Genomic DNA, 17,537 nt, shown 5'->3' with positions numbered 1-17,537 from the left:
ACAAAACTGCTATTTTCAATGACTACTTATTTTTGTAGAGCTTTAACATCGGTATCGATATCGGTTATCGGCTAAATGAGTTTTAAAATATCGGCATATCGGATATCGGCCAAAATCCCAATATCGTGCATCCCTAATATATATATATATATATATATATATATATATATATATATATATATATATATATATATATATATAAAGTTAATTTAAGTGCCATCTGAGGGAGAGGAAAAATAGGTTGTACTGTTTGATTCCCCTTTACAGACAATATACATTAATCAATGTAATTTCCCTGGCTGTATATAACAACAGGTCTATTGGTCATTCATGTTCAGGTGAATTTAGTTGGTGTGAAAATTGTTTAGTTTGGTTGATGTAAACTAGTCTCTTTTCTGTGTATTTGGTTGATTCATTTATTGTCGTTTGTCAAATCGTCTGAATTAAATTCCTATTCAATCTAGAACACTTGGACATAGGGGACTGAGTGTCCTGTGATAAATGCTGATTTCTTTTTGTTTTTTTATTGTTTTGTCTTAAGTTGTGAACTTGACATTTTTATATCTGAATAAACTCCCATTTATCTGTTAGATAACATTAAACATTGATGGGCAAATAGTTCAAATGAAGATATAACGTCATGAATTAGACTTAATATATACTATAATAATACTATATTTTATTTTTCCATCCTTGTCAGGATAGAAACTCTTATTAAAATGAGTAAATACTTCTCACTTCTAAAAGTCAGCTCAAAGCCAAATCTAATCAATAAATTCTTACTCACATAACTTAAATGTACTTATAAGATAACAAGCAAACTGCTGAACTGGTTTTTGGCTTTGCTGAACGTCGTCAGGTTTTTTTTTCCATCACGTACACAGGATGACCCAAAGGTAACAGTTGCAGCATAGTTACAGTCATCTCCGCCACCCAGAGTGGGAAACTGTCGCCACGTTACACCAAAATGGTCAGCTGAATTTGTAACATGACGAAATTCTTCTTTTCGTAAAGACCTGTTTCACCAATCGAGCCACATACCTCACATCTGACCTGTACTAAAACCGGATAGAGAGGAAAAAGCAAAAAAAGGCTTGAAATGGTTGACTGGATTATTTAGGAAACTATTCTTTAGAAGTACTTCTTTTAGATTTAAGCTCTGTGGAAGTGGACTTTTATTGCTGCTCTTATTTAAAAATTTTAAAAAGAAATGTAGCAATAAAATCCCGGAGTGGTGATGAATGATTCATTTTCACAAGAAGGCCCAAGCAGCTGATGGAGACGTTTCTGCCCTGATGGGGTCGATTCTGGCCTCTACTTTAGCCTTAAAGGTTTGCTTTAGCTGCAGAAAAAGAGAATATTTCATTTAAGTTTAATGATTATAGGATCTTTGGATATATCAAAGGAGAATTAAGTCCCCAGCATGCGAGTATGCACAGATTAGACATAGCATTATGATCAGAATCAGCTCGCTCACTGCTCTGTAGCAAGGCGGCCTCACTAGTAGCAGTTTCTAAAGGAGCAGGTATTCTAACAGCCCTCTAAGAACATCATATCAGTGTTTCTCTCCCTGAATGCATTGGTTAACCATGGCTGTCAATGACCCTGAGACTGGATTTGTTCCATCTTTGCACCGCTTTTCAAAAAATACAGAAACCAGCCGACGAGGAGCACCAAAAAGAGTTCCAACCCAGTTCTCAGACTCCAAGACGTGCCCGTTATCTGCAAGAACAAAATGTTTGACTCTCAGTGGTCATAATGTTTTGCTCAACTGGTGCATTTGTTCATTCCTTGTACATGTTAGGGGATAAGACTAAAACCCGCCAACCAAACAGCCTCCAAGGCTTCTATAACTGGCCTTGCTCTGTTAATTATCATTTACAACTTTCTAGGCAAGAAGCTCCAACAGCCTTTAATGTCAGAAAAATGAATGGGCTGAAATCGGGTCATTCTACTGTGGGAACTTTTAGAATAACAGGATCGACATGACATTTAAAACATTCGTAATCTGGGAGGAAAAATACATTTAATTCTGATCCTCCCTTCTGTAGACATACATCAATCGAAGTGATGGGTTATGAAATTTAGAAAGCTAAACCTGGGCAAAGCTTTAATGGGCATTTCCTGCTGTTACACAGATAAATATGTTTGGATTGGGAACATTAAACTCTAAATGTTACCTGCTGAGTTAGCAGCTATAAATGCAAACGGTGTTTCAGCTCCAAAGCCTTTAGTTTTTGTTCTTTTAAGCTTTTATCAGCAATCAGCAGGGTATTAATGGACCTGATAAAGACATCAGAGGAAGAAGAAAACCAATCAGACGGTTACAGCTCTGGCCTCTCTTACAGCCAATCTCTAATAAACTGCTTAATGCTGACGGCTCCATGCATTCTGCTATAATGCTGAAGTTGCCTGACTGAGTGAACCGTTGCTGCTTAAACTAACGTTCTGAAGGACATGAGAGCATTTATAAAGGATGTTATGAAGCAGGTTTGTAAAAGCTTGAATCTTATGCTGAAAGGGAATAAGCTCAGCCGCATCTCCATCCCACATGCATTTGAAACGCTCACGTTTCACCCTACTCACTCACTCAGCCCTCTGCCATCTTTGCTTTCCCTTTCATGTATCCTCTAACACAGGAGCCTATTGGAATACATCCTTCTGTGTGCAATAAACCTGTAGAAGTTTCCTTTTCTAACCAGAATTAGAACAAACTTAGAGACATTCAGCTGCAGTGTTGGTAGCGAGAAGTCCCATAAACCACATAAATAGTTTTAGTGTATTTTTATGAACAGCAGCAACATCTCCATGAAGTCCGATTATATTTCCAGCTGAGGATTAACGGATATGCTGTCATTTGTGTTGTCAAGCTTGCAGGTTTTGTCACACAGATGGCATTTTACACATCGATAGACTGATAAAAGCTAATTAATTAATCACATAACAAATCCAAACCGGTCACCTGAAGTTTAATCCATAACCTCTAAGATGAAAAGTTAGCCCCACAAACAGTAATCTTCTGGATGCATTTCTTACCGGGCAAAAAGGAGCAGAGGTTCAGACAGAGAGATCTTAGTAAGGATGCAAGAGTTCCAGAGATGAAGGGAGAATCCAGCCACCAAATTCTCCACAGTCACGTCCATTAACTAACCGCCCGCCTTCCTGATGGTTTGAGAGCAACAATAGTCTCTGAAAACCCACTTTCACTAAATGGATTCTCAGTTTCACACTAATGTGCTGCTGTCTTCCACTTAGAGAGCCTCAGCCAGCCTGTTAAATGTTGCATGGTAATCTGATAACTCCTAATTTCCCCAAGACAACCCAATTGCCAAACTGTCTGGTGTCAGGATCTTTTTAAGATTTACTTTCTCAACAGATGAATCCTCATTTCCGTCACTAATCACAATCCCCCCTTGCTCAATCATCTGCATGCTTCAGCCCGTCGCCCTAAAAGTACAACACTCCACACAAGAGCTGTCTTCTTCCTTTCTCGTGGCATCTCATCCCTCCAGGGGCTTGCTTGTACCAATCTCCTGACGGATACATGACCAAAATGACAGTGTGGGGGTGGGGCCACCAGGCCTTTCTCGTTGAGATCCCTGTGCTTTTCTTTTATCTGCATGTAAAGGTTTGCACTAAAGCATGGAGGTGTGTGTACGTGTACAGGCACTGAGAATAACCTGTCGGACCACTTTAACAAACTACAGCAGGGACAGCATGTGCTTACACTAGAGCTCCTTTCTTGATGCACGTCAAACCCACATTCCCCTTCCTTCAGTTAGGTTTTCATGGCTGGCTATACGTCCTGGCAGTATGAATCACCTTCAGAAAGCAGCAACAGCAGCAAAAAAAACAAAACAACAAAAAACGTGTCTAGTTCAATGTTTTAGAGCTTCTACATTCTTTTGTTTCATTTTTCCTAGCTGATGATTCATCAACTTTTCCAATGAATGTCTGTCACTTTTAAATGTTTCTTGGAACTTGATGAATCAAGCAAAGATCTGAGGTCTTTCAGTTTTTAAATTAATATTAAACGCACTGTTCCCCCATCCCATATGTTGCAGGGCACTTTTCTGACTCAATCAGGGCCTCAATGTCTGCCACTTGTTTAGAGGGAAAACCAACTTGCCTACTTGAAAACAATTGAATTCTCAGAAATAAAGAAAAATCATGACGTGAAGTACCGGTACATAATGCAAGAGCAGCATGTCGACTGGAGGCCTGCTACGGCAGCAGACAGCCCCGCCATTTCCTCACTTGCTATAAGCCCACCATTAGTGGCAATTTACCAAGAAAACTATTGCTGTATAGTTGAAATTGGTATGTGACGCTGAAACTGTAAAACCTTAAACTTTCCTCAAGGTTAGCAAACTGAGAATTCCATACAAACCCAAAAAGGTGTGAAAGTAAGAAAAAAAAAAAGAACTAATAAATAAAAAAATACTACTAAGATATGCAACAGGAGCACTGAACTGTCAGGATCTGAACAAGATTAAATAAACCAAATATTACATTTTTTTATTTATTTGTTTGTTTTATAAATGTGTTGCTGGTTTAATGGCACCCAAAAAAATCTGGAGAAATTATATCTACTTTTAGCATCTACTCTGTTGAACAAAGTATTAAATGGTAAATAGCCTGTACTTATATAGTGCTTTTTTAAGTGAGGACACGCTTTACACTACAGTCATTCACACACACACTCACACACTGATGGTGGCAAGCTACATTGTAGCCACAGCTGCCCTGGGGCTCACTGACAGAAGCGGGGCTGCCGTACACTGGCGCCACCGGGCCCTCTGACCACCATCAGTAGACAATGCAGGTGAAGTGTCTTGGCCAAGGACACAACGACACTGAAAGTCAGAGTCGGGGCTTGAACCGTCAATCCTTCGATTTCAGAGCAAAATCCTACATCCAACGCCACTGTCGCCCTATTAGGTTAACGTGAGATAAATTAACGGCTCCATCATTAAATGGGTCATGTGACCCAGAGCGCCACATGTTGAGAGTTTGAGCTCCTCCTGGATAGGAGAGCTAACCAAGCAAAAGCTGTTAGGCAGTAATCCAGATATGCAAGACAGAAACACAGAGAAAGACTCTGAAATTGTGCCAGTTGCTTACAGGGGTGCTAATGCTTGACATTACATCTAGAGCTCCTAGTGGCTAAAACTTTAACAGTTGTTTTCATTCATTTCTTTTTTAAATAAATGTATAAAGTCTTAAATAGAACACATAATTTATATGTAACAAACTACAAAAGAAGCTAGATTTACCAGAAACACTTGATTGTTCTAGTTAAGCCTAATCTTTTATATCAGTGCTTGACCACATTGTTGTTTGTTTATAATCATGTTAACAGGAAGGTCACTCAGTGTTGCTATAAATATGCTGCGCCTATCAACTCTAGCAAGACATCACAGTCGAATCATCAGAACAGCTTTGACATTTAACTAATCGTTTAACGCAGAAAATTTTTATCTCAATCTTTTACAACAATGTCATTAATGTATGTTAATAAATATCCCAAAACCATTCGTATCCGAGCCCTGACAACACACAGTTATATTTATTATATAAATATCCAATTGGTTTTTTTGTTTTTTTTTTTAAAGAAGCACGCCGTTCATTTCTTGTTTTATAAACCAACAGCATGTATTTTGTGCATAGGAGTCTCTGCGTAGGACAGCCGGGTCTGCCACATGGCTCATGACTTAACAGGCATAAATAGGAATAATCATCATCATCATCATGGTGTGTAGGCTACATGTTCCAGGTTTCATTTCAGCTTCTTTGTCTTTTGCTAGGTCACCCTGAGTTTTCTCTTCTTCTGTTCCATGGCACATTATGCCTCATGTATCAGTGGAAAATGTTAAACTTTTGTTAGAAGTCGTATGAAGGGAGAAATATAGTGTCCCCTACTGGAATAATTCATTTATAATACACAATGACACTTATTGTTGGAATGATTGTTAATAGGAATTGGCATGTCAATGCATTGAAATGTCAGGGACAGAGTAGATAGCTGTGACAGACACAACAAGCCAAGGAGAGAAAAAAAAAAAAAAAAGAGAACCATATAAGGCAAAGATGTCGCCTGGAAACCGGCTCAGCCTTCAGCCCAATTTTCCATGACACACACACGCGACTCTGAATGCAAGACGGCAAGAGAGTGAGCAAGAATCCTCCCACGTCACAGCCTGAACATAATGTAGAAAGGTCTGATTGGGAGACTCATTACACTTGCACACATACCTTCTATGTAGTAATAAAAGAGAACAATGTTTTAACTTTGTTTTGCCAGAGCAAAAAAAAAAAAAAAACAGGCTGGTGGTTACCAACCGGCACTTATCACAAACCACAAGCCAGTATCATCCTGTTTGTTTCAGCAGCAATTCTGCACCTCCTTAGGTTGCACATTTCCTGGTTTTTTAACATTTAAAATCCTGGATAATACGCCAATGTTTCACCTGTGGAGGTCGACACTGAAACTGGTTGTGCGTCTAACGATTGCAATATGTAGAAATGTGAATTTCGCATGAAGTTCCTGTTACCTCACTCCAATTAGCAGGCTGAAATACTTGTGTCGATACAGCAAAGTGAAGCAAAAACTAATCAAAACAGCTTTAATGGTCCCGCGCCGGAAATTTTAAACAGATTACTTAAGTTTATTTGTTGGTTGTAAAACAAAACTTTTGCAAATGTAACTTTTAGGGTCCAGATGACAGAAATATTTGTCATTTTAATAATACCTTTGCCAAAAAGCTATTATTAGAACTAGTAAGACTAGTATGCTAACCTGCAGTAAAAATAACACAGAGTCTAACTTCAGAGTGTTACATATTTAAATACAAACACACACGAAAACAATGTAATGTAATGCATAATCTTCCTGCAAACGCATGCCAAACAAGTTGGGTAAAGTAGTTCACTTTTAAGCAAGGAAAATGTTTCCAGCAAATCACTAGCGTGCAGCAACAGGTGGGGGGAGGGGCACAACACTTAAAAACTTGGGCTTTGTCTCGAATCTAACAAAGCAAGACTCCTCATTCATGTTTAGCCTGTTTTATAAACTTAAGTAAACATTTTTCGTAGCATTTGAAACAAAACCTTCCGGTATGCGTTTCGGTCAAATTATATATATATATATATATATATATATATATATATATATATATTTTTTTTTTTATTTATTTGTTTATTTTTTTTCAAAAGGGGACACTATATCATACTTTATTTGGTTATTTCAGTAAATAGTTGTTACACAGCGTTAGACTACCAATAACAAACTTTTTTTTTTTAATCATCCTTTTCATTTCTAAAGAAGAACTTAAAAAAATCAGCTACTTCAAATAGACTGTAAAAAATAATTTGTGGAATTTTAACCCCCTCTCGTCAGTGATTGACATTTGTGATTTTCTTTGTAACTTATATATATATATATATATATATATATGTTATAGTATAGTAGTGCTCGCTGTGCAACCGAATCGGCCTATGGGGAGCTAAATACGCTGATGAATAACCTGTCCCTTGTGGGAAAATTAGTGCATTTTACATCATGAAATACACACAACCTTTAGCACAACCCAGGATGTACAGTAAAGAACACCACAAGTCACTGAGCCACATGAAACAACCAGGATATTCAAGATATCCTGAGAGGCCATATCAGGTGGAGGCATCCTGCTTTGAAGACATTCCAAACATGACTAATCAACAGAGCATCAAATCCTCACGATAAAGGAAAAGAAAGTCGACTGTCTGAATGGAAAATTCAAATAGTTTGAAGGAGAGACTAAAAGAAAAAGTTTAGAAGCACCGCTGGCAGCTGTAGCTTTATGACTGAGCAGATTAAAAAGTGCCATCTAAGGTTAAATGATCCACTGCTGAACTCATCAAACCAAATGAACCTGAGCTTTGTTTGTGTTAAAAGAATGCAGAGGTGGGGGGTTGGAAACAGGAGCCGATCTCCTGCCATTTTATTTTAATGTTATCTGTTGTTGTCTGGGTAGCAGTTAAGCAGTTTATCTACTGAAAAGCAGAATTAAATGACCTCAACTCTCCTTTATTGCTCCTTTCAATTTCTAACCAAATGCCAACAGAGATAATGCAAAGAGAAACATTAATCAACACTAGAAATATATCTTACTCCACACAATAAAAATTAGATAGCAAAATTATTCCTATCCTAATATGGTACATTAGTCTCAAAAATGTAAGGTATGAATATAAAGGACATTAGCTTATTTATTTTCTTAACAAATCCAGACTAGATAGGATTGGATGAGGATTTAACTGCAGACGTTAGTTTAGTTTGTCATTGTTTGTGAGAATGAAAAATTTTTAAATAAACCAGCATTACCCATCAGTCTTTATTGTCAACTACAATTTAAATTGTAATCCAGTTTTCAGTTTCAGCACAAACATTAAAGTCAATTATCAATTTGTATACCAGAAAACAGGGGTTGTTTTTAGGGCTGCAACTAACAATTATTTTGCTAATCGATTAAACCATAGATCATTTTTATTCAATTATTAATCCGATAGCAAAAGGTTCCTTAAGGATGATTTTTTTACAGAATTAAACCAGGTTAAACAAAAAAATGTCCAACTAAAAAGTTCTGGATAGAGCGTATTAACAGAAGAAAACATTTTTTATTTTAAATGCTAAACCTTTATACTTTACAATTGTGTATAACTACCACTCTAAGTGAGTCGCTCTGTTAGCTAAGGTCACATTTTAGAGCCTCTATACTCCAGTTAAAGAGTAACCTATTACTAAATAAGTTGATCTTTATTTCAATAATGAATTAATCACATGAATCCGATTATTTCAGCCCTAATTGTGCTATCAGTTAATAATCTACCTAACTGAAAGCTATAAAATGTCATAATTCAAAAGTAACAATTATTAACCTCTAAAACATGTCACCATCTCAACTTAACAGAATTGACTTCAAAAGTGTATTACTGTGCATAGGGATAGGATTAAATGTTGCACACCCCTGGAAAAGAAAGGTGTGTCCCCCTTAAAGTGTTGCAGCTTTGTTTACTCTGGGAAAAAAGCTCCAAAGGTTTGAAAATCGGATATGCATGTAGCCTATTGGTGCACATGTTGCACAATGTACAGGACTCTACTTGCACTTCTTTACAGGTAAATATGTAAATGTGGCCTCTGGTGGTAGATGGGAAGTTATGCAACACTTACTCTAATGTTTTGTCCGCAGAAACCTGTTTAATAAACTTCAGTGAGAGAGAGGGGAAGCATTTTATAAGACCCAGTTTGATTAGATTGTGTTGATGTGTGGGACACTCACCCCTGTGCCATCCCCCGGGCTGCCCAGTGACCGGGAAGGGGACAGGCTGGACTCGATGTCACTGCCGGTGAAATCATCCTCTGACTCCTCGAAGGAGGAGGCTGAGGACAGGCCTATGGAGGAGGAGTTGGACAGCTTCCTGGGGGAGCGCATCAGAGCAGGGGACCCCCCGCAGCCGCTGTCCGAGCAGGGGGACTCATCGTCCGGCTGAGGGTCCAGGCAGGAGGCTGGGTCTCCCAGCAGGGCCGTGCTGCCATGGGGGCGGCTCGGGCTGGGGTCTCTGGTGATGATCAGTTTCGGGATCGTTCCAGGGAAACTTTTTCCTGATGGGTTTTGGATGATCGGTTGCTTTATGCTGACAGTTTCTACCAGAAAGCCGTTGCTCTGATCCCCGCTGCTAGACTTGCTTTTAGTCATTTCAGCTTTAATGCAATCGTCCGGTTTAGAGAGCCTATCGCCCGGATCCTGATCCTGACCCGGGGGCGAAGTCCGTTCAGCGTCCGGGTCAGAGGTCAGACGGGGGTTTGAACTCAGATCAGATCTAAGCCCACACACAAAGCGATGCTGCTCGTTCCCCCCCTCTGGCTGGTCTTCCATGGCCCTGGCTGGGGGGTTCGAGGCATTGTCTTCCCCCACGCCGGCTCTGCGCTCCTCGCAGCCCGTACAGCTAACTTCACAGCTCCGCGTCTCCAAGACTGAAGGATCAGAGGAACCTGTCTTTCCCTCGCGGTTCACGCTGACCTGCACCGCTTCCACATGATCACCGAGGCCGGACAATGTCTCCAAACACCCCGCGGCTGCCTGATACCCCCCGCTCGCTAACGCAGCCTCGTCTCTGGGTAACTTTCCTGCTCTGTGGCCGAGGCGCGCTGCTAGGTCGGCGGTCGCGGTAGTATGACCCAGATCCTCCTCCGTTTGGCTGGAGTATCGCTTTCTCCTTCCCAAGCAGGACAGGACTTTGCTTTTCATCGGATTCCTGCTCAGCGTCTCGTTCCGCTGCTTCCCTTTGCTCCTAAATCCGGAGATACTGAGTCGATGAGGTGTGCCGTTTGGCTTCCACTTCGCCCCGCCTGGAGTGGCGGTGCTGAGAGACAGATCAGAGCGCGTTTGGCCCATCCTGCATGCCGTAGTGCTAACAGCTGTCCAGACACACCCTCAATGTGTAATAAAACAAATTACAACTCAAACAACAGTGCTCCAGTAATCCATTAATCACCAAATCCATGTAATAAGATTGGAAAAATCTCGAATAATCCACACCTTTCCTTCACACTGTGACTAGTCGAATCTGCGAGGAAGAAAAAAATTTACATTTAGTAAATATCAATAATGTTGTTTACTCCATCAGCACAAATGTGTTCAACAAACTTTACTTAAGATATAAACTTTAAACAGATCAGGCAGGTTCAAATCAGTTGAAAATTTAAGCCCTTAATTTTTATGAAAATCTGTAAAATACTATCAACAAAACAATATATATATATATTAAATATTATATATAAAAAATTTTTTCTAAAAGTACAAGTACAGCTACAACTAAAACTTTTATTTATTTCAGTAATTGGAAACATCCCAACTGGCACATAGACTCATTACACACATTGATAAAATTAAGTGTTTTTAAATTATTGTTTATAAATGGATGGTGGATAATTCAACTTCACAGACCATTACAATATTGTGTAAAGGGAATAATAAAAATAGAAATTCTAATTTCGGGAAACGTTATGACAGGGTTATTATACAATCCTGGGTAAGATTACTGATTTGATCACATACAGTAATACGAAGGGTAAGCTGCAAGAGCTTGTTGCTAAACAAGCTGGTTTCACAATTTGTTTTTCTTTTTATTTCAACCTTTTAGTTTTATTTGCTACACAATTTGACAATGAAAACTTTTTTCATCTCAGAGTATAAATAATGTACCTTAAATTGCGTGGGTGCTTTTTCTTAATGTATCATTGAAAGTTGAGTGGAAGGTAAAAGTGCAGCAAAAAGGGGAGTGCATAGGCAAAAATGGAAACCACAGCCTTTAGAGAAAAGAAAAAGTCCATCCAATAGTTAATTAGGGACTGAAAGATATATATACTGTAATGGTGGTCAGCATAAATAGATGTTTACAGGACATAAGTTACACCTGTGATTTTTCCTGTTTTAATGTATTCCTGAAACATTGACAGCATCACAGAGAAATATGACTGGAATGTAGCTGAGTGGGTGTGGGTTTTTCTGTAAAATGAAAGCGCAGTTCCAATTTCAGTTGGAGAACAACCCCCAATGGCACTTTGTGATTAATTGTTTGGAAATAAGAATATAAACAAATGTATGGGGTGTGGTGAAGAAGAGCAGAGACTTGAAGATAAACTGAACGCCAATACCAGACGCCTGTGTTTCCTTGACACATCAGCAGATAAACAGGTTAATCTCCACTATACCATGCAATATTGATGGAGTAAACACCTTTAGACGCCCTGAACAAGCAGTGAATGATTACACTGCGCAGTGGATATCATCTTCCAGAATTCTCTGGAAGATGATATCCATTTTTTAAAAGCTTTTTTTTTTTACTTAAATAATGTGATATTCTAATTTTTTAAGAAACTGAAATTTGGAGTTGCCTTTAGATACAAGTGACAATAATGATAGATTAACTATAGATTAACTATAATATAATATAAATTGCTATAAGTGTAATGAATAAATATAATATTACAACTCAAGAGTTTTTAAAATCAATACAAATTTAATAATTATATTCCAATTTGGTGATGACACTTAACTAAGGGACATTATAGTTTTTTCATTGTAAGTTTAAAGGTCTGCAACGACTTTTAGGACTAGAACTGGACAATGGAATCAAATAAGATAAATATAATCACAGAAAATGTTTTATATCTATGTTACATCCTTTAAAATATGAAAATCAAACCCAAGTCTGTTATCCCCAGTTAAAGCCGGACCAGGACCATTACTGCCCTCCTGTGTCTGGATATAAATCGCAGCACTCCTTAGCAATCTACAGGTGCTGGTCATAAAATTAGAATATCATGAAAAAGTAGATTGATTTCAGTAATTCCATTTAAAAAGTGAAACTTGTATATTATATTCATACATTACATACAAACTCATATATTTCAGATGTTTATTTTGTTTAATTTTGATGATTACAAATGACAACAAATGAAAATCTCAAATTCATCATATCAGAAAATTAGAATATTGTGAAAAGGTTCAAAATTGATGGCCCCTGGTGCCACACTCTAATCAGCTAATTAACTCAAACCACCTGCAAAAGCCTTTAAATGGTCTTTCAGTCTAGTTCTATAGGCTACACAATCATGGGGAAGACTGCTGACTTGACAGTTGTCCAAAAGACGACCATCGACACCTTGCACAAGGAGGGCAAGACACAAAAGGTCATCGCTAAAGAGGCTGGCTGTTCACAGAGCTCAGTGTCCAAGCACATTAATAGAGAGGCGAAGGGAAGGAAAAGATGTGGTCGAAAAAAGTGTACAAGCAAGAGAGATAACCGCACCCTGGAGAGGATTGTGAAACAAAACCCATTCAAAAATGTGGGGGAGATTCACAAAGAGTGGACTGCAGCTGGAGTGAGTGCTTCAAGAACCACCACACACAGACGTATGAAAGACATGGGTTTCTGCTGTCGCATTCCTTGTGTCAAGCCACTCTTGAACCACAGACAGCGTCAGAAGCGTCTTGCCTGGGCTAAAGAGAAACAGGACTGGACTGCTGGTGAGTGGTCCAAAGTCATGTTCTCTGATGAAAGTAAATTTTGCATTTCCTTTGGAAATCAAGGTCCCAGAGTCTGGAGGAAAAGAAGAGAGGCACTTAATCCACGTTGCTTTAAGTCCAGTGTAAAGTTTCCACAGTCAGTGATGGTTTGGGGTGCCATGTCATCTGCTGGTGTTGGTCCATTGTGTTTTCTGAGGTCCAGGGTCAACGCAGCCACATACCAGGAAGTTTTAGAGCACTTCATGCTTCCTGCAGCTGACCAACTTTTTGGAGATGCAGATTTCATTTTCCAACAGGACTTGGCACCTGCACACAGTGCCAAAGCTACCAGTACCTGGTTGAAGGACCATGGTATCCCTGTTCTTAATTGGCCAGCAAACTCTCCTGACCTTAACCCCATAGAAAATCTATGGGGTATTGTGAAGAAGAAGATGCAATACACCAGACCCAACAATTCAGAAGAGCTAAAAGCCACTATTAGAGCAACCTGGGCTATCATAACACCTGAGCAGTGCCACAGACTGATCGACTCCATGCCACGCCGCATTGCTGCAGTAATACAGGCCAAAGGAGGCCCAACTAAATACTGAGTGCTGTACATGCTCATACTTTTCATGTTCATACTTTTCAGTTGGCCAACATTTCTATAAATCCTTTGTTTTTATTGGTCTTCAGTAATATTCTAATTTTCTGATATGATGAATTTGAGATTTTCATTTGTTGTCATTTGTAATCATCAAAATTAAACAAAATAAACATCTGAAATATATGAGTTTGTATGTAATGTATGAATATAATATACAAGTTTCACTTTTTAAATGGAATTACTGAAATCAATCTACTTTTTCATGATATTCTAATTTTATGACCAGCACCTGTATTGTGTCCAGTGTGAAATTAATACAAAATGTTTGACAAAAAAACTTTTATTTATATATCAAGATTTCAACTATTACCAATATAAGTTTTCACCAATTGTTCAAATAAAAGATTTACTAATGTTATTACACAGACCAAGTCCTGAAGTCTAATGTTTTTTTTTTAATTGAAGTAAATCTTTTATTTTTTCCAGATAAAAAATTACTTTTTTCTGCTTTGACTCACCACAAATGAATCATCATTGTAATAAAACCAGGCCAATTTTTGCCAGAAATTAAGTCAATATTTGTCAATCATTAAGTATTAACCCCTGGCATTACACGAGCATGACAAGCCAAAAAATAAAAAATAAGGGATAGCCAACCTACTGTATCAAGAGCAGCACTGTTGTTGGTAGGCTGCGGGGATCATAAAAGTGTCAAACAGATGATCCTTCAGATCTGTCTCAATTGAACAGCTACAGGCAAACCCCAGAGAACAATCAGTTCATCTCTGTACTATACAAGCTTGCTACATCCAGTCAATTGTAGGTCAGTGAGGAATAAGTTACAACTCACAATATTTCTCAGAGCAAGTAGCTCTGACATCATCTATTAAAGAAACCTGGGAAAAAGATGCTTCATGTCAAAATAACATGGGGAAGTACTGATCCCAGGTTTAAAAAAAGAATAGAGTTCATCAGCCAGATAAAATAACCATAGAAAACTACCAGTGCTGAACTTGAAATACCATTACTGGCTATAGAGAAATCAATAAGGGTCAACTTGCAGTGGTTGACAGATTAAATAAAGTTTCGGGTGAATTTTGAATAGTTTGAACTGAGAATAAGAGAGTTCTAACATGGGCCCTTGACCTTGTGTTGACCTGAATTTACACTGAATACTGATCCGTTTACACTCTCACTGAATTATTCCTTCTGTTGTGTAACATTCAAAGCCTCATTTATCAATTTAGACAGACAGACAGACAGACAGACAGACAGACAGACAGACAGACAGATAGATAGATAGATAGTTTCTATGTATTATTATCAGATTAAGGTTGTATCTGTTACCCCTGAGGGCTTTCTTTCATCAAACAATTTTATCCATGCATGCTAACAAAAAATTTGTTGACTAGAAGAAGGCTTGTTATACTATAACTGATCACATTTTTATGATTTGATTAACCCCATATATATACACTTAGATTATGTCAGCACTTAAAATGTGCATATATTTTTCTAATTGTGTAGTAAACTGTAATTTCTTTTCTACCTACAAGGTTAATTGCTCTGGTTAGCAAACAATATGTCACTTCACTTGCACAATAGTTACCAACATATGAATGAATCAACTATTGTCTTTTGTAAGTTTTGTCAATTTAAGAACAAAAGTTTTTCAAACATAGGTTTATGGAAAAAAAATGAAAGAAAACTATCACAACTAAAAATATTGAATATGAAAATTTCCAAGTAAAACTTTACTTTAAAGCTTTGAGGACATGATTTGTATGATTCATTGTGATAAGGAACTAATTTACAAATTGAACGATAACTAACCGAATTACACAGACTCTGAAACCTGTCATTTGTTGAAAAACAATTGAATGACCTAAAAACATATATATTTTGCATTCAAGATGGAAAAACATTTGGTTCTAAAATATGCTCTATACGGGACTCTTCAAGTGGTTTAGTTTTAGCTTCGCACAGAAAGCATTTTTTGCTGTCCGATTACTATCAATTATCTTAACAAAATAGTCAATAGGTTGATTAGTTAGCAAGACTTTTTTCTGTTTCAGCCCTCAAACCTTTATGCAGTCTAAATGAAATCAAAGTTCTTTCCCCATCTTATTCCAGCACTGCCTGTCATGCAGATATTAAAACATTATTTTCTAATGCTTATTCTCTGGGTGATTGATTTTATAAACCTTATTGAGCTCAGAAATAAGTTAGATCAAAGATTTCTAAACTTTTCTCTAGGGCTCTGCTGTGATTCAAATGAAGGTTTTTGCATCCCCCTCCAACAGACCTTTAAAACACAAAACTACCACTCTTAACTCAGAGTTTACTAGCAGGACCCTGTAGAACGTGACCACAGGCTTCATTTTCTTCGAGGGAATAGAGACACAGCTAAACGTTACTGAACAACAGCTTCAAAGGACTTGAGTTGGAGCCCCGTAGTTTCATAGAAACATCCTTAACGACTCAAAACGGCAATTGTTTTTTTAGGTGGATATGGAAAATATTGACTCAGGGGACCCTTAATAAAAAAATGCAGCCCACATTTCAGATTAATACGTGTCAAACCATTAAAACCTATCTATCATTTCCCTAGAATTGCGCAAATAGTTTTCTGTAGAAGTTGGTCAGTCATATGAAAATTCAAATAAATAAGTTAAGGTTTGCGTTTGATATGGGCCGAAACATAAGAAAAGTTCAAGAGGTATAAATACTTTTCCTACAATCAGCATAGGTTCTGGGTTTAATGTATATACTAGTGATAATTTACAGGTGCATATAAACAGCAAACCTGTAAAAGGTTCATTATAAATATTCATATATACATTTCTATAAAACACACCCAGTATTAGATTATATTGCCAATACACAATGAAAAAACCAAACCCACAGCATGAATTGTTCTATGTATTGGATTGAATAAAGCAAGCAGCTGTCATTTTTGCTGTAATTTAATGTGACTGTGGTTCTGTCACCCTGCTGACAGCAGGAAAGCTCACAGAGAGGAAACGGGACAGGAAGTGTAACAATGGAAATACTAACTCACTGTGAAGCATGCACAAATACAATTAACAGCTTCTTTGGTAATAGATATATTTTTGATTATTAATCTCACAAAATGATTCATCGCTCTGAATCAATTCAACTTGGCTAGGCGGGGTAGCAGAAGTAATCGCTCAATAAATCCAAGAACAATGAGATATTATGTGGCTTAATGCTAGGGAAAAAAGAAATCACTATTACAACATCTTCCTAATCATTCAGCTTTTCCGATTTAATGAAAGATTCTCAGTTTTCCATCTTGCTCATCTAGTTTTATTAATACAAAATGATTACCTCTGACATGAGGAGCCACTCACACCCATCAAAACTGTGACACTTCATGGAAAGTTGGTTATTTCAACACTAAACCATACAAAAAAGACACACAAAGCGTGATCTAAGCAGAAAGAACAGTAAAGGGAAGTTGCACTGACCAACAGGCACATCAGCTTCATGTTGACACTCATCTATTTGCTTGTCATGTACTGAAAGGTCTAGGGTGTGAATTATTTGTTTAAACACGTAGTTTGCAATGAATGATAATTTTTTTGTGTGCTAATTAAATTAAAACCAGAGAGTTGTTTAACTTGGGAAAATTTAAATAAGAGGTTTAGGCTTAAGCTCTGATTCAAAAAACTAACAATTATGTTTTGTTTTTGTTTTTTTAAACACACAAAATTAAGGGAATGTAAGAGAACCTACCTTAAAAATCCATATTTACTTGGCTCAGTGAAACAGCTGTTAAAAGGCTGGCGCTGGAGCTTTAACTCGCACAAGCACAGGTGTTAGGATGGTGCTGCTTCTCCTTTCTGCGACTCACA

At 37.7% G+C, this 17,537-nt stretch overlaps 1 protein-coding gene across 1 annotated transcript in view; it reads right to left on the bottom strand.

Annotated features, from left to right (window-relative positions):
* The window catches only part of itpkcb (inositol-trisphosphate 3-kinase Cb), a 25,109-nt gene extending 7,572 nt beyond the window's left edge, over nucleotides 1-17,537 (bottom strand). The window contains exons 1-2 of the mRNA XM_038306329.1: nucleotides 17,419-17,537; nucleotides 9,321-10,608 (exon numbers count right to left, since the gene is read on the bottom strand). Coding sequence (XP_038162257.1) covers nucleotides 9,321-10,436 — 1,116 coding nt within the window. The 5' untranslated portion in view covers nucleotides 10,437-10,608; nucleotides 17,419-17,537. The remainder of the gene's footprint in view (nucleotides 1-9,320; nucleotides 10,609-17,418) is intronic.

Source organism: Cyprinodon tularosa, unplaced genomic scaffold, assembly GCF_016077235.1.
Source record: "Cyprinodon tularosa strain WSP-4 unplaced genomic scaffold, ASM1607723v1 ctg58, whole genome shotgun sequence".
In the NCBI taxonomy this organism is placed as follows: domain Eukaryota; kingdom Metazoa; phylum Chordata; class Actinopteri; order Cyprinodontiformes; family Cyprinodontidae; genus Cyprinodon; species Cyprinodon tularosa.
The sequence above is the reverse complement of the archived record's forward strand: the minus strand, read 5'-3'. Positions and strand labels throughout refer to the sequence as shown.